At 49.4% G+C, this 21,902-nt stretch overlaps 1 protein-coding gene across 1 annotated transcript in view; it reads right to left on the reverse strand.

Annotated features, from left to right (window-relative positions):
- PTPRJ (protein tyrosine phosphatase receptor type J) overlaps positions 1-17,342 on the reverse strand; it is a 170,512-nt gene extending 153,170 nt beyond the window's left edge. The window contains exon 1 of the mRNA XM_053899703.1: positions 16,859-17,342. Within this exon, the coding sequence (XP_053755678.1) occupies positions 16,859-17,119 (261 nt within the window). The 5' untranslated portion in view covers positions 17,120-17,342. The remainder of the gene's footprint in view (positions 1-16,858) is intronic.
- Between the last annotated feature and the right edge of the window lie 4,560 nt (positions 17,343-21,902).

The raw sequence follows: 21,902 nt of genomic DNA on the forward strand, positions 1-21,902 counted from the left end.
CAGGGTTCCTCCCTCCTGAAGTCCAGACTCCAGGGGGTGGGCAAATGGAAACCGTGAACCAATGACAGAGTTTGAGGCGGTGGTAAGGGCAGAGGAGATGAGGCAGGACAACGGGAGAGAAGGGTCTGAGAAGAACAGCCAGGAGGCCGTGGGTCATGGTGCATCAAGTGCCCCTTGAGGGTGACAGTGGGGTGGGGTCCAGCGTCCACAGCACGGCTGTGACTGGGGTTGGTAAAAAGGGGCGGGGGGGGGGGGGGGGATGAGGGGAGGTGAGAGGGAAGGGAGGGATCTGCTCACATCCAGACCCCCGGTCCAGGCCACCACTGGGGTTGATACTAAGTGAGACATGAAGCCACAGAGGGTTTCAGGCAGGGGCGTAATGTGACTTTGTGGGACGAGAAGAGTCTCGGGGTGAAAGAAAAAGAGCCTCACGTAGGGCTGGCACTTCATAAAGGATCTTTCTTCCTGGGTTTCCCTGTCCTTGTGTTACTAATCCTCTGTAACCCTGGACAATCGTGTCCTTTCTGGGCCTCTGTTTCCAAAAAACTTAAAAAAAAAAAAAGTGGTCTCAGTAGTTGTCAGCCCTGGTTATACATTAACATCATGTGAGGAGTTGGAAGAAAGACAACAGCACCAGGGATGCCCACCCATCCAGATACTCAAAACCCACGACTCAGGAGTGCAGGCCTCCAATCGAGATCTCCTAAAAGCTCCCCAGGAGGAGCCACGGCTGAGAAGGGCCCACGTCGAGTGGCTTCGAAGGCCTTCTTCCCCCTCAATGGTATAAGCACTAACTGGGAGAAGTGCCCAAAAACAGAACGTGCTGCCTTCTGGGACAGCAAGTTCCTCTTTGCTGAGCACAGTCAAACAAAGATCACTTTCTCAGAGATGAAACTCAAGAACCAGACACCAAAGACACCTTTTCCAAAGAGATTTTTGTGGTTTGAAGACTTGCTGGGTGACCCTCCAGTGAGCAAGTCTTAAGCCTCGGAGGGCAAGGGCAAATAAAACAGCGGGGACGCAGCCCCTTGCCTTTCTTGTGGCCACGGCAGACATCACTAATCGATCCCAGCACACTCTCCTGCTGAGCTAGCCCAACCCCAGTGGTCTAACACTCCCTTCCACACGCAGGACCTGAGCAGCCCCTACCAGTCACTTGAAGATGGACACAAACTGGAACCCATTTGTCTTCCCTGGCCTAACGTCCCCAGAGGTCCTTTCTCACTCTGACGTTTCTTTGAGGCGCTGATCCTTTTTATCTTCTTACTAGTAATGATTAACTACCAAGTTGCATGGCAATGAGCTCAGCTGGTCGGAGGCCAGACTGTGAGATCACACGTTCCATCCCTGAGGGCAGGTTTTGCTTTATCTCCTGACTCTCAGACTCTTTGTCCTCCCCAGGTGGCATCCTGCCCCAGGCAGCTGCACCCCCAAACAGGGCCTGAGACAGACTCCGGGGCCAGCCAGGGCTGTTCCTGGAAAGGCTCATCAAAGTGATCACCAGTGCTATCACTGATAGTTGCAACAATAATAAGGACAGCAGCTGGCATTTGTGGGACACTCTCTGTATGCCAGGCACCATACATTTTCTTGTGGAATCTTGATCACAATCGTCTGAAAGCATTTATTATCCCCATTTGGCACATGAGAAAAGTCGGGCCTTTAGAAGCACTGTGCTGCTGTTGGTCACAAAGCAGTGGAAGCGAGATCGTGAACAGCCACATCCCTGGCCCTGGGCAAGTCCCTTCATCTCTTGGTGCCTCCCTTCTAAAACGGACAAGGTCATTTGAAGGATGAAGTGGAGTCCAGCACACAGGGTATGAGAGCACTGAGGACATCTCAGAATAACTGGCTGGAATGTGGGTAAACGAAAATGGAGCCCCAGGGGCACCCGAGTGGCTCAGTCGGTTGAGTGTCCGCCTTCGACTCAGGTCATGAATTCATGGTTCATGAGTTTGAGCCCCGCGTCGGGCTCTGTGCTGACAGCTCAGAGCCCGGAGCCTGCTTCCGATTCTGTGTCTCCCTCTCTCTCTGCCGCTCTCCTGCTCACATTCTGTCTCACTCTCTCGCAAAAATAAATAAAACATTTTCAAAAATTTAATTTGCTTATTACATACATATTTGAGTAAAGATGTCCAGAGGGCAAGTAGATACGAGCCAGGCAGTCAGAGGTAGAGGTCAGATTTAGAGTTAAATGTTAGGGAATTAATGAGGGGATGGATATCTTCTTTTAAAATTTTTTATTGTGGGGCGCCTGGGTGGCTCAGTTGGTTGAGCGTCCGACTTCAGCTCAGGTCATGATCTCACGGTCTGTGAGTTCCAGTCCCACGTTGGGCTCTGTGTTGACAGCTCAGAGCCTAGAGCCTGGAGCCTGCTTCCGATTCTGTGTCTCCCTCTCTCTCTGCCCCTCCCCCACTTGCACTCTGTCTCTCTGTCTCTCTCTCAAAAATAAAATAAAAACATAAAAAAAATTTTTTAAATAAACATTTAAAAAAATTTTTTTTTTAATTTAAGAAAATGGCACCCCAGACAACAGTATGCCCAGACCAGGTCTGACCAGCACTGAGCTGGGGCACTTGTTCGCCTTCACAAAGTGATGTTTTCCTGAAAAGCTGGTGCACAGCGAGTGTTCAGAAAGCCAACCCTCCTCGCTGCTGGCTGGCAGCACCATCAAGTTCAAGTGGGTTTCCTGGGTTCGTCCTCCAGCTCATTCCTGAAGGTCTCCCTGCCTCGGCTGGGACAGACCTGGGGCCTCTCTAAACACTCTAGAAGCTGAAAACTGCTCCAGGGAGCTAGTGGGAGGGGGAACTTGGCAGCCAATCTCTTGGTCATGGGATCTCGCTTTGACTGGGTCTATCTCTTGTGTGGAACGTGGCGCATTTGGGCCCTTCCCTCAACTTCACATCCCCAACAGCAGACCTTGGACCCACACATACCGCATTAACACCGGCTTCCTTTCCCACCCTGGAGAGAAGGAGAATAATGTCAGTTATCCCCATTTTGCAGAGGAGGAAACTGAGGCTGCGAACACAGGGAAAAATGTTGCATGGGAATCAACGCCCGGGTGCCAAGACCCCTAGGGCACTGCTTGCTCTACCACAGCATCCCTAAAACAAGCAGGGAGTCAGATGCGAAGCCTCTCTTGAGCAACCTGGCTGTTTGTCGCATCTGTAAACACTCTTAGTTTATAGCTACTGTCTCACTGGGAAGAGGAAGTCAGTTACCAACAGCGTCACATGGAAAATGGAAGAAGGGCGGGTCCCCACTACTGAGACTGCCAGGTGCAGGCAATCTATACCTTTCCTTCCCAACAGGCATTGCCTAAAGCAGTGGCTCTCAACCAGGACGCTTTCCCCCTCGGGGGACATCTGGCAGTGTCTGGAGACATTTCTCATTATCACAAGTGGAGGGGGTGGGGGTTCTGGCATCGAGCAGAGGCAGGGATGCCACTGAACATCCTACCATGCACAGGACAGTCCCTAAAACAACTAACGGGGCCCCAAGGATCCATAGTGCTGAGGCTGAAAAATCCTGGGCTAAAGGAAAAGAAGTCCCCACCCATCCTCACCCCAACCACAGTGTTGGACAGTTGCAAAGCCTAAAGACCAGACTCCAGGGGGGAGCAAAGGCTAAGTGCTATGTGCACGTCTCCCAAAAGAAATCAAGACTGCTGGCCAACTCAGTGGTCAGGCAGAGGCTGAGGGTCTGAGTCTTACCCCTCCCCCAATACGTCTGTCCTCCCTTTTTGAATGTTTAATTTGTGTGCTATACAATTCTTTGTGATACATACTTACTTTACATACTTCCTGTAACAACCTTAGAGCGGAGTCACGTTATCACCACTATTTTATAGTTGAGAAAACTGAGGCACAGAAAAGTTTGAGCATAATCAAAGTGAAACAAGGAATTCCCATCCAGGCATCTGGCTCCAAAGCCAGGTTTTAACCCCTGCACTATACTCGGTCCCATGAACGAGCCCAGAGTGAGACTATCAACAAAGGTGACTTCATGTTGTCTGATGTCCACAATCACAGGAACAGACTCCCAGCAACCAGATACCAGGAAGCTAAATTCGAGGTTATCAATGGTTTTAGAGAAGCCCCGATCTGAGCTATGAAAACCATTTCAGTATCAAGTCTAAACTCTAATGAGAACGCGGGATCAGAGAACAAGGAAAGAGGGGGTTTCAGGGAAAGTAGTTTGCAGGATGAGATGAGCTGGAGAAATGGGTCGAGGCATGAAGTCAGAAGATGGGCATTTGGTGATGAGGCCAAGCTATATGCAGCAGGTATATAGCGACATAAGAGAGATGAGCTAGGCTGGCAAGCTCTAGATCTAAAAGATGTGGTTAGTGCTTCATAAATGGTTCCCGGAGGACGAATTTAATGAACAGGGATGGCCTCGCCAGCAGGGAGAAATCGCAAGCAGGACCATTATTCGCCTACAGGAAAGGCTCACTTGGTTGTATGTGATCTCGTGCGCACGCGCACACATGATCTCCTGCTGTAGCTTAACTAACATTATTCTTTCCTAGAGACAGTTATGATTCAGAGTCTAGCGGGGCAATCCTCAGACAGGCCAACATGTCTTAAGGAAGAGCTCTTATGCCTACATCTCCTACAGTTTCTCTTCAGGCAGTAGGATTTGGTGCCACTTTAGATAACAACACTCCCAGGCATCAAGGTTCATAAAAGTTGAACACCTTCAGGGGCACCTGGGTGGCTCCGTCGGTTAAGCCTCTGACTCTTGATTTCGGTTCGGGTCACAATCTCACAGTCTCATGGGTTCAAGCACATCACGGAGCCTGCTTGGATTCTCTCTCTCCTCTCTCTCTCCCTCTTTCTCCCTCTCTCCCCCGCTCAAAGGAAAACTTGAACACCTTCAGAGAAGTTCTCCTCCAACCTTGGGCACATGGCAACTGCATCCCCAGGAGACAGTGTGTTAATAAAGAGGGGTATATCGGAAGTGGAAAATTAAGTACCTACTGAACACCATAAACTGGACGGGGTGCCTTATACACCTTCCCCAATTATCCCTAGTAACTCATGGCCTGGCAACCACTGTCAGTTTCCAGATGACACAACGGGTTCCAAGAAGCATAAGCACCTGGGGAGACAGCAGGGGCGCATGGTGTAGGACAAGAGCGTGGATTTGGATCCACGCTTCTGCTGATACCAAAGGCCGTGCTCCTCTTCTTATGGGACACTCTGAAGCCAGGTCACCCATGCCCAAATTCAACTTCTACAAAACCCAAATACATTCACAACAGGAAGGCCAAGACATGTCATTCATTTGATCGGAGCCAAGACCCCAAAGTTTCAGGAAGCCTTTATCACATATCTATAGCAAAGATACCCTTATCTTTTGTGGCTTTTGGAAGCATTTTACTTCTGCCACAGCATGACTCTAGGCAACACCCTTCCCACAGAAGATGGCCTTGCTACCTTTGGGAATGGCCCTCAAGTCCAGCTGTCCATCCAGGAGACTCAGACATGGCCTCGCTCATGTAGGTAATACTGTCTGGCTCCCCTCTTGTGCTCCCAAAGAAGCCAACAGCTAGCTGGGTGAGATGTGTGGCCATGACCCAGATCGTAACTCTCCGGGCCTCAGTTTCCCTCCCTGTACCTACATCATAGGATTACACAATAGGTAAAATCCACAATATTCAACCTGTGGTAGCTGCTATTGTTATTTTGATTATCTCAATTCATCCGAAGACAATCATCAGAGATGGGTTCAGAGATTTAATCACAGAATCATCTGAGTAGTGTTGATTGTGGCAAAAAAAAAAAAAAAAAAAAAAATGTTAAAAAAAAAACACACTAGAAGATTAATCACAGGAGAAATGAGATCCAGGACCTCTGTCTAATGCAGGATGCAACAGCTGAGGTTACACAAGAGAACATCTACTGGCAGGGGAAAATGTTTGCCACACATTGTCACTGCTTCACAAACTGCCACAAACTGCCCCCGAGAACCCAGAAGAGAGTGGACTCACACCCCCAGGAACTGGAGATGTCTTTGTGGTCTCTTGCATTCACCGAAAACATTCTGGATGCATATTTGGTATCTAATCTATACTGTGTCCCTATTTGTTTCAAAACACTTTCCACCGAGTAACAGTGACCCTCCAGGAGAAAGCCTCATGTTTATGCTGTAGATTTCTGGGGTCCCCCTAGGGATGCTTCTGCCCCTGGTCCTAATACACATATAGACACGAAAAATGAAAGTCACAAAACACGTGTGGCAGGTAGTCCTATTTTAGGATGGAAGGGGAGGGGGGAGAGAAAGAGAGAGGAAGGAAGGAAGGACGGAAGGAAGGAAGGAAGGAAGGAAGGAAGGAAGGAAGGAAGGAAGGAAAGAAGGAAGGAAGGAAGGAGAAAATATAAATAAAGACAAGGATCACCCACCAGAATAGTTTAGGAAGTGGAGATTACAGGTAATTTTGCTTTCTTCTTTTATTTATCTATATTTCCAATTTGTATATATTAAAAACAACAACAACCAGTACTAACTTACGTCAGAACTGAACCAACCAGCTCTGGATCAGGACCCTCGGGCCAACTGGGGGCTACGGGCCCCCAGAGGATCAGCATGAGAGGAGTGAGGCCAGCACAACCTGGAGGTAAACATTCTGGGGTGGAAGGCCAGGCAGGGCCAAGGGTGAGTCCCCCACTGGGTGATGATCCCTCAGAACCATCCCCCAGCTGGGTGATGATCCCTCAGAACATCAGACCACCTTAGACTCCCAAGTTCTCTTCCAAAGCACACAACACAACAGGCAGTGTTAGCTCTCTACTTAACCCTGAACCAAAGAACACAAAGCATCGCCAAAGGCTTGTTCTACACAAGTGTTCTTCAGAAGTGGTCCCTCTGAAGTTTCCAGAAGGGCAGCTACTTAAGAGTAGGCCTCCTCAGCTTTCAGTGGACCTGCTCCCTTCCTATGCACCTCCCTGGAAGCTGGTCCTTCCTGTACCGGCCACTGCAAGACAGTCTTCAGCTACATATGGGGGCACTTACAATGCATAATTGGGGACTTCATACTGGTGTTCCATTGTCTCTGGAAACAGAAGCCACCTTCACCCCCACATCTTCTGCCGCTCAATCCCCTATGACAGTAGCTTCCAGTTTTTTTGGACAATGCCTAAAGCCACAATAAGAAATTAACTTTCAGGGCGCCTGGCTGGCTCAGTAGGTAGAGCATGTGACTCTTGATCTCGGGGTTGTGAGTTCGAGCCCCACCTGGGGTGTGGAGATCACTTAAAAATAAAATCTTAAAAAAAGAAAAGAAAAAGAAATCCACTTTCTGTGTAATTCAGTACGAAGACACACAAAGTCTACATAACTGAAACAAGTTTCACGACACAATACTTACCTTTTCTACGTGCAGTAAACCCTGATATTTTCTAGCCCATCGCTTTTTCATGCCGCTCATAACTTAAATTGGTTTTATGACCCACAGATGTAAACACGCTGTTTTACAGCAGATACATCTATGTTTTGGTTTTCCAAACTTCTACAAATGTTCTGGATTATATTAGGGGGAATCATATACAATTACCAATATTCAAAGGGCCAGAAACAGTCATTTCATATGGTTCAACCTAATAAGTATGTATGAACCAACCAGGGGACTCAACCGCCCAATTCGCCTCTTGTAAGCTAATTATATTTGACTGACTTTTACAACTAGAATACATCTGTGCAAAGACAGATGCCACCTGGGTTGGACAAGTCACCTAGGGACAGACCGAGCCACGACATAAATTACAATGACAAACTCACAGGAATGTTTCAAGGGTTGAATGAGCTCATATATGCCAAAGGGCTTTCTAAACTATAAGGTAAAAACAATTTTTAAGTCTTTTTAAGTACTAAATTATGCCCGTACCTCAACAAATTACGATAATAAAACAACAGCCAACATCTTTTGAAGGTTTATTTCATGCTAAGAACTTGTTATTTGGATCCAGTCAGTCTTCCACCACAACTCTATTTGGTAGGTATCTTTGCTGTCCCCATTTTCCGGATGAGAACAAGTGAGGCTCCGGGCATCAGAATTGTTGGCCCAAGGTCACCTGGCTGGGAATCGGAGGAGTCCGGTCTGTCTGACTCCAAAGCCAGTGCACTAAGCTCTGGGTAGCAATCTCCCTGCATACCCACAACCACCTCCCCGCAGCTCTCCTTCTCCAGGCCTTGGGGACAGGACCATCAGCCTGGTCCACTCAGTGGGGAAGAGAGAACTCCCACGACATAAGGACATGAAGAGAAGGTAACCAGTTCAGCCAGCAGCAGGAAATGCAGGATCACCTTGCTGCCATAGAAACTGATGGCAGTCAGCACAGACTCTCTTGGTCTCCCACCACCCGCAATTAGAGCCAAGGATTATGTCTTTAAACTTTCAGTGGGGGCATCTGGGTGGCTCAGGTCATGATCTCACGGTTTGTGGGTTCGAGGCCTGCGTCAGGCTCTCTGCTGACTGCTCAGAGCAGAGCCTGCTTCAGATTCTGTGTCTCCCTCTCTCTCTGCCCCTTCCTGGCTCACACTGTCTCTGTCTGTCTGTCTGTCTCTCTCTCTCTCTCTCACTCGCTCACTCAAAAAGAAGTAAACATTAAAAAAAACAAATTTAAACTTTCAGTTGGTGGCATTAAATAGCTCCTCTTGTCCTTACAGAAAATGTACCCAGAGACCAGGGCAGCCACAGTTAGAGCCAGCCAGGTCACAGAGGAATACTCAAGTCAATGCAAGGAGGACTCTGTCTTTCTAAGGGACATGGTCAATATTCCTGTGCCCCTCTGGGCCCAGGACCACATTGGCCACTCTCCAGTCATATCTCGCGGTCATTTAATCTATAATTCAATTATATGCACCGTCAAAAGAGAAATATAATTTAAATTGTGCTATCAGGAAAGCCTACACTGCTCCACATACATGTATATGTGTATAAGTATACATTCCATTGCAGATTTAATCTCTTAAATCCAATTTGAAGACTTTGTAGCACAATTTTGAAAAGTCAAAATTATGGCCTTGTGCCCTAACTTTAAAATCTAACTCTTGGGGCGCCTGGGTGGCTCAGTCGGTTGAGCGTCCAACTTCGGCTCAGGTCATGATCTCCCGGTCCGTGAGTTCGAGCCCCGCGTCAGGCTCTGTGCTGACAGCTCAGAGCCCGGAGCCTGCTTCAGGTTCTGTGTCTCCCTCTTTCTCTGCCCCTCCCGTGCTCATGCTCTGTCTCTGTCTCAAAAATAAATAAAACATTAAAAAAAAAAATTTTTTTTTTTTAAATCTAACTCTTGGGGCACCTGGGTGGCTCAGTCGTCTAGGCATCCGACTTCAGCTCAGGTGGTGATCTCACAGGTCATGGGTTCGAGCCCCACATCAGGTTTTGTGCTGACAGCTCAGAGCCTGGAGCCTGCTTTGGATTCTGTCTTTCTCCCTCTGCTCTCCCCAGCTCACACTCTGTCTCTCTCTCAAAAATAAATAAACATTTACAAAAATGTTTTAAATCTAACTCTCAAGTAAACGGAAAATTTTCATTAAATATTGTTTCTTTTTTTTTTTCTTTTTTTTTTAGATTTTATTTTTAAGTAATCTCTACATCTAACGTGGGGCTGGAACCCACAGCCCCGAGATTAAGAGTCACAAGCCCCGCCGGCTAAACCAGGCAGGCGCCCCATTGTTAAATACTGTTCTCCTAATTCCGTATCCATTTACACAAGGAACTTTAACAATAATAACGCAGTCTCAACTTATCCAACTACCCTGTGTGAGCAGCACTACTACCATTATTATTAGCACTTTAGAAATGTAAACACCAAGGGTCAGAAAGGTTAGGCGCCACCCAAGGTCACAGCTAGTCAGGTGGGAGGCCAGGATTGCAATCAGGCAGTCTGGTTCCACGCTTCATATTCTCGTCACCACCCAGGGATCTCATCTATCCCTGAGTCACTAAGGAACAAGGGCCACATCTAAAATAGTTGGAAAACACACGTATTTCCAACACAAATCAGAACCGAAGGACGAACTTCTTTAATTTCCAAAGAGCTTATACAAATCAATAACAAAATAGCAATCTTTTTTTTTTTTTTTTAACGAACCAGGAGTTAACAGAAAAGAAACGGAAGGAAGGAATGCAGACACCCCAAAACATAAGAAAAAATATTCAACTAACTCAAATAAAGATATAAGTAAAAGTCAGGATACAACTTCTCGCCTCTCAGATTTAAACATTTAACAATTTTCACAGCGCCTGGTTGGCTCACTCAGTAAAGCATGCGACTCTTGATATTGGGACTGTCAGTCAGAGTCCCATGTTGGGTGTAGAGACTATTTAAAATTTGTTTAATCTTAAAAAAATGAAAAAATAAAAATTAAACAACCCTCAATTCTCACACCTATGGATGCAGGTATAAACTGGGGCAATGTTTTTATAGGAGAGCTTAACAATAGCTCTCAAATTTTAAATGCATGTACCCTCTAACACAGCAACCCTAAAATTAGAAATGTATGGACATCGTTGTGAAAGTGACAAGAAATGTGTACCAAAGACAGTCTCTGAAGCATGATTTGTAAGAGATGGGGGGGGGGGGGTGCAAAAACAATTAAAGTGTCTATTGATATGGGAATGGTCTAATAAATCGTGGTAAATTCACACATCAGAATCCCAGACAGTCATTTAAAAAAATGAGTTAAAGCAGGTATTAAATGACCTCTAAGACAACAAGGTAAATCGAAAGGTTAAGTAGAATACAATGTATACATAAAGTTTTCTTTAATGTAATTTTTTAAAAAGATGAATACAGATACTTGCATACAATACAAAGAAACATTCCCCCTCCCCCCACCCGGAAGGAAACCAAGAATGCCCACAGTGGTTATCTTTGAAAAAGACTAGTATTTTTCTAACAGTATACAGTTTTACATTGGAGAGTTTTTAACCTGAGATTCATAGGCTATTTTGAAGAGCCTATGAAACCCCTGACATTGGATACAAAATTGCAAATATGTACATTCCTTTTGTGGAAAGGAAGCTTCGCTTTTGCTTACTCTGTAAGGGTCTTAATACCTCCCCCTCTCCAGGAAGATTAAGAACCACTGTGTTATATAGACTCCACGTTGGTACTATGTTTTAATAGTCACTCACTTATTTACTCAGAAGCCATGAACTAACACTGGGCTGGGGCCCAGCACAGGCACCCAGAAAACCACCACCCATTCCTGCCCTGGAGAAGGAGATAGTTTGGGGCATAATGACGACATTGTCTGCTCGAAACTCAGAAAAGGCAACAGGGTACAGCTTTCCTCTAACAGGAAGAAGGAAAAGTGGAACTGAAAATTATTTGCATGTTTAAAATTAGACCTTCTGTGGAAGCTGACACTACTTTGCTTTCAAAATGCCCCCCAACCTCGGTCTCAATACCACCAGCCCTCCACCCGGGCATTTACATGCCATGGAAATTCTAAGACAATGGGAAGACCACAGCTATCACTAATAAGGAAGTAATAACAAATTTCCTATGGCTCCTGTCCCCATAGGTGTCACCAGAGAAGCCACTGGAAAGCCACACAAGGTGGTGGCAAAGTTGCTGTGGACTTCTCTGGTCTGATATATCTGCCACCTCCAGGGATCTAGATGTAGATCCCTGCCCGACTCATCCCTGTAGAAGCTGGGGGCGGGGAACGTGTGGAGCACAACAAGGACATCACACACACAGCCTACATCACAACTGTCACTGGTTAGCTGGGGGTAATCAGAGTAATGTCTCACTCCCAAATCCTGTAAGTCATGAAGACAGGCTCCCTTTCTTACCCACAGGCCTCCACTCAGTGCCTGCTGCACACCCAGTATCTCCCAAACTTAAGCAATGTTTCACCTTTACAAGTTTGCCATAACCATACCACCCTTACATAATATTCACCCCGTATTTTCCTTTGGATCAGCTTTTTATTAATTTAAGCAAATTTATATACCATGACACCTCCATTTAGTCTCAATCTACCTATAAAATCATGGACCTGAGGGGCACCTGGCCGACTCAGTCGGTTAAGCGTTCAACCTTGGTTTCACCTCAGGTCATGATCTCACGGTTCGTGAGTTCAAGCCCCGCATCGGGCTCCACAAAGACAGCAGGGAGCCTGCTTGGGTTCTCTCCCTCCCTCCCCTCTCTCAAAATAAATAAAGAAACGTTTTTTAAAAAACTTTAAAAAATTTTTTAAATATAAAATAAATAAATCATGGACTTGATATGCAACTTTTTCCACTAACATCCCTAAAATAAATCATTCTTAATAGTTAAAAAAAAAAAAAAAATGTGCTAAGTTCATCTTGCACGCCCGCCAGGTGCCACTCTGTGAGAAACGCTTGATAGGTATTTGTTATATGAACTCATGATGTGAAGCCCCACTTGTCCCCAAATAACAGCAGCAGCCACAGCCAGCAATCGAATCGTGCCTCCGATTTTACACAGCAGTTCCTCTTCTATCATATTTGATCCTCTCAACTGCCCAGTGAAACAGGAAGTGTCAGTCCCATTTTCCAGATAAGGACATGAGGAGTCACAGAGGCTTGAGGGACTTTGCCCAAGTTTATGCAGCTACGAACTGCAGAGCAAAGACCCGAACCCAGGTCTTTCCCCTCCACACCCCGTCTCCACTAAGACTCAGGGTCTCAAAGCAACAGGAGCAGGAAAGAGGCACCTGGGTTGTCAGTGGCACGGACGGAGCAGATCCTATAGTAGGATTCAGAGAAGCCACAGTGACTCCCTGCCCCATCAGGGTTCAGGGCCCACAAGCCTGTTCTTCATCCCCGAAAATCCATCACCTCATCTCTTAGCTGCACACTGAAGACCTTCTCTAAAACACACAGCATGGGGCGCCTGGGTGGCGCAGTCGGTTAAGCGTCCGACTTCAGCCAGGTCACGATCTTGCGGTCCGTGAGTTCGAGCCCCGCGTCAGGCTCTGGGCTGATGGCTCGGAGCCTGGAGCCTGTTTCCGATTCTGTGTCTCCCTCTCTCTCTCTGCCCCTCCCCCGTTCATGCTCTGTCTCTCTCTGTCCCAAAAATAAATAAAAAACGTTGAAAAAAAAATTTTTTTTTTTTTTTTTAATAAAAAATAAATAAATAAATAAAACACACGGCTTTGTTCAGCACAGGACAGTGAACTGGGGCGGTGGAGACATCAGACCCGGTTCTACCACATACTGGTTATGAATCATTGGTGAGTTCCAACCTCAGTTCTCTCTCAGATAAAACGGCTCCTACCTTTTAGTATTTCTGAAATGGTCAAATGACTTAATGCACCCAAACCCTTGGCACATACGATGTTGCCCATTAATTATAATATTACCAGCGGCACTAGGTTAACAAGGAAACACACAGAAAATTGCCTCTTACACTGCACTCAAAATAATTCCCTTGGCCAAGCAGTGAATGGACGAAGAAGTAATTGCAGATGATGTGCTGGCTAAACCCAGGCCCACAGCCACTCAGCAACTCTCCCTCGGCCTCAACCCCAAGCAAGGATTACTTTTAGGAGCTAAATGACCTCTTTGCTGACCAATGTTGCTCACACAGGAGCCAGGATTGTCTCTGCTCAGGAAAGCTTGGGTATCCGTGGTTGTCTTTATTGTAGGGCTCAACCTGAAATCAACTCAAAGTCACAGTCTAACCATAAACCAGTCCGCTCTGTTTTCTTAAACCATCTGCAAACAAAACATCATCGCTCAGTTCCTCCGCCGTTGTTCTGAAGCAAAACAAAAATATTTAAAGTCACCCGTAGGAGAATTTAACAAGCAACTTAAGGAGGAATCAAAACATTTTTTTGTAGTCCAGATGAAGCAGGCAGGTAAGCAGGCTTAAGGATTAGCTATTATTGATAATAGACACAAACACTTATTACTCACCAGGAAACTAAAAAGCAAAGAAAAAGCAAATCCCAAACACTGTAAGACCAACAAAACAGCTATGGGTCACCAGCTTTCTTTTTCTCCCCCCATTTTAAAGCAGCTCCACTATCAACCTATTTCTTAAAGACTCTGTCAGGGCTATATTTCCCAAGAAAAGGAGGCAAGGTTGGGGGGAAACTGCTTTGTCACCTTGTCTAAAACATACACATAAACCAAAATTAGTGTGCAAAAATGCTACAAGAATGGGTGGAGTCAGACGTTGCAACCAGCACCGTCCTCATGCTGGAATCATCTCTGACCGTCCTTCCTGTCTTGGAAGGGGGATGAGATGCCAGGGTCAAAATGGCTTTTCCAGCCCTACTAAGCACCGAATCTTCCAGCATCTCTCGGCTTTCCAGCCTCCACACCCATCCTCATTAATTCACAAACAGACCTGTGCCTTTTCCAAGAGTTGCCCATTTTTTTTAACCTGTTACTGTTGACACCATTTAACACACACACACACACACACACACACACACACACACCCCATCCAAGCCTCAGAAAACCAATCAAATGTTAGGGAGGTAGTCTGATACCTTCACCCACATTTCCTAAATGCACAAACTTCAGAAATCTCAAACATGACTTCCGATCTCAAATATGTTTCAACCTTGAAAGGTTCAATTTACATCCACAGTTTCGGGAGTACTCGGTGGGGTAAGGCTGTGCCTAGTGTGAAAAGTAACCGCAAAGTGAAAACATGGCAAAAAAAAAAAAAAAAAAAAAAAAAGGCACCGTGAAAATACTAGGCAATGCAGATGCCCATCCGGTCTCCTCCACACTCTTGCCAGGTAACCTCAGCCTGATCACGGTCTTCTCTGGGCCTCAATATTCTCATCTAAAAAAATGAAGGGTGTGAGCTGTCTTGAAAGTCTGGTCTGGCCCCCAAATTCCCTGAAATATTCAGTATCAAAATGAACTGTCAACTGTGGATTGTGAAAATGCTTTTTCAGAGAGCCTTTCACATTTCCTATTTTATAATGTATCCAAAAACAAGAAATAGAAAGAGTCCCCTTGAGTTTCCACGGAACAAACGAGAGAAAGGAAATATCTGAATCGGGGACACGCAGAGAGCGGTAGTGTGATACTGAGATACAGGGAAGGCTTGGGCAAGCAATAGATTCACCCAAGAAATTTTTCACTGATTCAAAGCATAGTAACCATTATGGACAAAGTAATAATAATATAATACAAAATATATGTGTCAAACTAAAAATAAATGAAGATCAAGTATTTCTTTAGTATGAACTTTGGTACAAGAGATCTTCAATTATGAGGCTTTTTTTTTTTTTTTTTTTCTCGTAATTCACGGACTGCTGTCCATGAATTTCCTTAAAGGGACAGGAAGACAGTCTATTCACACTTCACCCTACTGTAACACCGCCATCTGGACACCCTTTAAGGTTTACAAAGCTGTTTCAGACACTGGCCAGTGGGAGCTCCTCAAACAATTCTTGGGGCAGGTGGTGTGAACCCACCCTACAAATGCTGTTAAAAAGAGCATGCCCAGCCCTGAAGCCTGGCCCTTGGAGCTGATTCTTCCGACGCCTAATCCAGTATTCTCTGCAGGAGGCCACACTGTCCTTTCCAAAGTCTACTGAGGAAAACTGGGAGGGGACATGAGCAACTCCTCGGGTGCTGAGAGTTGCTGGAACCCCCAGGCCTCAACTCCCTTCTCAGCCGGCCTGCGAGGCCTCCTTGCTGCCCCAAGGCTGTGTTTTTGCTGTCAGGCAGTCCTGTATTTGTGCCTGAAAACTTTCCCTGAAACCAGGCTCCATCCTTAGCCAATAACTCATCTCCCAGGCTTCAAGCATCATCTCCCTAGAGCCGTCGTTTGTATAAAACAAGCAAGACTTTCATTAACAAAACGCACAACAGGGGTCTCGCCAGGCCACTTTCGGCCGCGGGTGCGAGACCCCAGCAGGCTCCTGGAAGGCGGTGAGGACCAACCTGCTAGCTCAGCTCCCGCGGCCAAGGCTGGGTGATTCTGCTCTTTCACTTCTCCCCCCCCCCCCCCCTTAAGTTCCCTATCTGTGACATGGGAATGTCTCCCAGCTGCCCTGCCTCGCCCCCAGTGGGAATACTCTGAAGGGGAAACGGCGCTTTCAGAAAGGTCGGCCGCCAAAATGCCAGGCACAGCATTATCTGAAAAGCGAAGCTAGAAAACAGGGCGGTGGGGAGGGAGAGCCTGCGCCCACAAAGCACGACTTCAACGCCCAGGGAAGCCAGCGGCTTCCCCGGGAAGGGGGACCGTCGCCTTGACGAACGCTTGCGAGTGGCCACCTCTGCCGGGGCTGGAGACTTTCCCCAGAAGCGGTGCCCTCGGCCGCGAGGCCCCCGCGCCTCGCCCACCGCCCCGCGGCCCCAAGCCCGGCCCTGCCCGGGCTCCCCCGGGGCCGCCGCCGCTGCCCTCCGGCCCGGCCCCTCGGGCCCCTGCGGGCCGGGTCGGAGGTCGGCCGCGCTCGGCCAGGCCGGCCCCGCTCCGCGACGCGAGCCCTTCGCAAACACGCCCCCTCCGGCCGCCGCGGGCGGGCGAGCCGGGCCCGCGCCGGCCAGATGTGACCAGCTCCGGGAAGGGCCGGGCCAGAGACGGCCTGGAGCCCGCGCGGGGGCTTCCACGGGAGGCCACGGGCACCCCGGACCCCGGGTCCCGCCGCGCCCCCGCCGGGACCGGGCAGCCGGGGCAGGGGCTCGGTCGCCGGCGCGCGAGGCCGGCTGGGTTCCGGCGAGCCCCCTCCAGGAGGGGGGCTCCGAGCTCTCGGGCCCCTCGCCACCTCCCGCGGACCCCGCAGGCAGGGCACACCCGGGCAGGTGCAAGGGATGCCAGTCCCGCCCCCACCCTCCGTGCTCTCCCCCCACCCCCCCACCCCCACCCCACACACACACCCCGCCCGGGCCCACCCGGCCGCTCACCTGGCCCAGGCGCAACAGCAGCAGCAGCGGCGGCAGCGCCCAGCGCAGCCCCGGCGAGCGCGGAGGCGGCCGCGCCTCCCGCGCCGCCCGCTTCATGCCCCGCGCGCCCTGGAACGTGCCCGGGACGCGCGAGTCGGGCCCCGCCGTGCGCCCGAGCCCGGGCGCCCTCGTCGCCGCCTCCAGCCGCCGCCTCCTCCTCCTCCTCCTCCAGCCCGTCCGCCTAGTCCCCGCTCCGCCCGCCCCGGGCTTCCCCGGGGACATGGCAGCGGCGGCGGCGGCGGCGGCGGCGGCCACACGGCGGAGCCTGGCGCGGCTGCCGCGGGGGGGGACGCGTCCCTGGGCGCGCAGGGGCTTCGTGGGGCGGAGCAAGAGGCGCCCACCCCCCGCGCGCGGCGCCCTGATCCCGGCTGCTGCAGCTCCGGCGGCTCCCGCTGCCTCCTCCGCGCGTCATGCGGCTCCGGCTGCAGGGAGCCGCGGCGAGCGCTCAGCCCCCTCCCTTCCCCCTCCCCCTCTGAATATTCATCGCTTCCTCCCGCCCGGCCGGCCAGGCGGCTGCCGAGCACCGCGGCCCCTCGCCGCCCTCCCGCTGCAGCCCCCGCCCCCGCCCAGCCGGCCGGGCGGCGGGGAGGGGGCGGCGGCGCGCCCCGCGCGCGCCCTGGCGGCTCCCCTCCGGCGGGCAGAGGAAGCGCCCCCGCCGTGCCCGCCCTCTCCGCCCAGCCCTCCCACATTCCTGGGACTCGGGACCCGGGACCGGCTCCGCGCCTCTCGCGCCGCGAGCCCGCACCCCTCGGTACAGGCGCCCCAGCCCCGGCCCCGCTCCGTGGCCCGGGGTTTGGGTCCCCAGATGTTGGCCGAGATCCCTGCCGAGGGCTCAGCCAGGCCTGCATATAGACAACGACCTGGCGCCGGCCTGCTAGACCTGGCGGGTGGGTGCGCTTGAGGGTGAATGAACCCCTAAATTGTAGGAGACGCGCTGTGTGTTGTGTTCTCCCCGCCCCCATTCCCCGGGGCACGGAGGCAGAGAGGCGACCCTGCAGTGGGTCCAGGGATTAGGACCCCAGCTCCGGCATATGGTAAGCCTAGCTTTACGGGTAGTACTAGCTGTGTGACCTCCGAGGAGGCATTTCACCTCTCTGGGCCTCGCCACTCCTCTGTGGAGTGGAGATGATCCTGGTACCCGTCTAGAGAGACTTGACTGGCCATTACCTGAGATAATGGGCAGAAGAGTCCTAAACAGCCAGCCTGACACGTAATGGGCCTCAGTCAGCTGCTCTTCTGGCAGCTTTCATCACCTCATCAAAGAAGACCGCCAGCTCAAAGGGGTTCAGGAGAACTGTGCTGTTACTACTAGGCGCGTGCAAGGAGGACAGAACTGAGGGTCTAGGAAGGAGGCTAAGCCTGTTGCCCTAGGAGAAGTAATGAGAGAAAGGGCCAAACCAAGGAGTGCCAGGGAGGGAGAGATGAATTCCAGCCAGGAGGAGAAGTGACACCTGAGCTGGGCTTTGAAGGATGGGTTGAATTTCACCAGGCAGATAGTGGGGGGCAGGGTCTCAGGAAGTGGGAGCAACTTGGCAAAAAAAAAACAGGAGGCAGATGCTTTAGGCTTGTTCTTTGGAGATGCAGGGAATGGGAGGTTGGGGGGGAGGGTTGGTGTTCAGGGGAGATTTTGAATCATGAGTCTGGGCCAGGGTGTGTGTGCAGCAGGGTGCAAAGCCCCAGACGCGGCCTCCAGACACCTCCTGTGCCTCAGGTTTCCCACCTGCAAGATGGGAACACACCTCCACTTAAAAGGTCCAAGCAGCTCCTACCAGACTGAACACGCAGACAAGCACAGTCGGAATGAGGACCCCACCTGCCGACCTAAACCCCTTGCCACCTTGTGCTTAAACCCGATGTGATTATTATAATGCACAAGGAATCCCGACCGCTTTCCCTTCTGGGGGCAGAGAAAGGTGGTTTGAAAGGCAGTCGTGTCCATGAGGCCCAGAGGGAAGCGGAGCTTGACTTACTCCGGGAGCTGCCACGTCTGGAGGCTGCCCCAGATACGGACTCTGCAGACCCTCGAGATCCATCCAGGCCTCCACAGCTTCATGACTTGTATCTTGCGAACGGCGCTGTGAACTCCAGCAGGCACTTTGATTTTCTCCTGGGTAAATTGTATGCCCACGTTTACGTGTTGGTTAGAATGGGATTTCCCTGCCACATGGTGATGAGAGGGAGTAAACACTCCTTTTCAGTAGAGGGAGTTAAGACCTAAATAATAACTACCTGTTCAGTCATAAACAGATCACACGGGATCGGTGACCTACATGAGAAATGAAATGAATCCTGAGGAGGTGTGGTGTAGACTCCCTGAGGGCAGGAATTGGGCCTCTGTCACCCTTGCTGCCCTGCAGCATTTCACCGCGTGTCTTGCCCTTAGCAGGGACTCAACATCTGTGCGGTGGGGTGGTGGCACCAATGCCCCCAGGCTTACCATGACGTGAAAGTTCAGTTTTCCGCATGGATACGTTAAGGAAGGATCATTGGCTTTGCAAAAGGATTTGAGACTAGAGCCCATTGTACAGGTCTCCTCTTCAGATGTCACTTCCCCTAGAACTTCCCAGATGCCCCAGCCCTGAGTTGGGGGTACTTCTCCCTCCACGCTCTCATAGTTCCCTGTGCTAACCTCATGTCAACCACAGTGTTGTAACTGCCTGTTTATCTGACCATCTTCCTCAATGGACTCTAAGTACGCCCCATGAAGACAGCTCCTGCACCCTCTTTATCATCGTATCCCCGCAAATAATATCTATGCAGTTGAATTGAATGCGTTCCCTTGAATAGCAAACTAAGGCATTAGATATATGCCTGTTCTCTCTCCCTTCCTTCCTCTCTCTCTCTCTCTCTTTCTCTCTCTCTCTCTCTCTCACACACACACACACACACAACCAAATTCCATTTGCAAACAGCTTTTCAGGGATAAATCTACTGTGCAAAGTTCAAGGCACATTCTCTTTGAGAGTATATAATGACAGTTGACCTTTTAATCATGTCTTACCTTCAAGCAAAAGCTAAAGTTTTACTGAATATGGGGCCAGGTGCAGAGAGAACAAAAGAGCCAAACCAATAGGTTAGAGCAGTGGATTCCTGGATGTCTTCCAGAACTGCCTGATAGGAATCACCTGGTAACTTGTTACACTATAGATTCCCATGCCTCTCCACAGACTGCAGGGGATGAGGCCTGGGAATCTGTTTCCAACCAGTTCCTTGAGTAATTCTTGCTGTCAAGCCGGGTTGGAAAACATTACTTATCCAATGGCTGGCCTGCATTGTGTCCCTAAGTAATAATAAAGACCGCTGATCAGGTCCTTACTAGGTGCCAGGCACTACTTACATCCATTACATCCATTATTTCTACTCCATGCAACAACCCTGCAGAATAGGTATCATCATCAATGGTTTACAAACCAGGAAACTGAGTCTCAGAGAGGTTTAGTTACTTACACAAGGTCACACAGCTTCAGAGTGGCAAAACCAGGATCCGAAACCAGATCTTTCTTGCCACTATGCCAGGGTGTCCCTCCCCTTGATGCTTAAGGTAAGCTAATATAAAGGGCATTATGTGTGGGCTATTACTGTTACTTTTATTATTACTCTCCTGGGCCTCAGTTTCCCCAGTCTTAAATGGGAAGGGACGGAGGCCATAAGACTTTCTATTTCATCCACAGAGAAAGGGGAACGGGCAGAGCAACTATGTTTAATGATACATCCACCATCCCACCAGGGGGCAAGCCTGCTGGGCACCAGCCTGGAACCAGGTCACTAGCCCCGCAGGGAGTCCATTCAGCCTGGCAACCCTCAGTTTATTTTAAAAGCCACCATGAGCAAACCATTCTCCAAAGCCCTCCTAAGCAGAATGGAATGTTTCTTGGGAGTCTGATTAGCTAATGTTGCAGGCATGGCTGCCCTGAGACCTTCCTGCCTCACAGACTTGAACTGAATCAGAATGGAAAGGAAGACTTTTAGAAAGTTCTTTAAAAAAAAAAAAAAAAAAAGTAGCACTTCATCTTTATAATAGTAACAGGATGTTTCCTGTGGACTAATAACTGGGCTGTGGTTAGAACTCCATGTTTGTCCACCAGACCTCAGTTCCTCCCTAAACAGTGCCTTAATCACCTGCGCATGCACCGCGCCAGGAAGCGCCTTGGCAATGCCTCTCTTGTTTCTGACTTCAAGCACTTACAACATTAAGCATTTTCCTAATTCTTTTCGTGTGTGTGTGTGTGTGTGTGTGTGTGGTGTTGAGATAGGAAGCAAAGTTTGACTTACAAAGAAACAGTTGCACGCGACAGATTTTCAGTTCAGTGCGGGAAGAAAAGCGTGTTGTAACACCTCGGGGTGCTGGAGCACAGAAACAGAGCCATTTCTCTAAGGAGTCTCCCATCCTTTCCCCAAGTTTAGGAATCCATAGGGATGAACACACTGGCTCCTGCACTCCCAGCTGTTACGTCCTGAGTCAAGGTCCACTGAGCCCAGGGCCTTTATGCTCTGGCAGGACAGACCCAGGACCCAGAGTCTTGGGTACCTGGAAACACAGAGAGTATGTGACAAGGAGATTCAGAGCCCAGGGGACAAGGAGCTTTTGTCCAGAGCTTGAGAATGACTTTTGCATGAATACCAGAAGTGGCAGGCAGGGGGCAGGAGGCAGTCAAGCCTGAAGCAGAAACATCCCCTCAAACAAAGAAAGGGCTGAGAGGTGTAAAGAAAGAAGAGAAGAGAGAGCAGGAGGCCCAGAGTCCCGGGGCTTCTTGGCAGCTGGTTCCTTCCAGTCTTGTTAAAAATAATTTTTTTCCAGGATTGAAAAGAAATGTTCTTTTTTTTTTTTTTTAGGTATTGAAAAAAAATTATTAATCACATTGTGCTGAACGTATAGAACACCTGGGTCCCTGCAGTTGGGAGAAGAAATCAGCTTGGAACAGTGGTGTAGCAGAATCGTACTCGTAGGGAAGAAAATACTCTGCAATCTAAATAAGCAAATAAAAGTCATAGATGACGATACAGT

Source organism: Panthera pardus, unplaced genomic scaffold, assembly GCF_024362965.1.
Source record: "Panthera pardus isolate Hobbes unplaced genomic scaffold, ASM2436296v1 HiC_scaffold_12, whole genome shotgun sequence".
Classification (NCBI taxonomy): domain Eukaryota; kingdom Metazoa; phylum Chordata; class Mammalia; order Carnivora; family Felidae; genus Panthera; species Panthera pardus.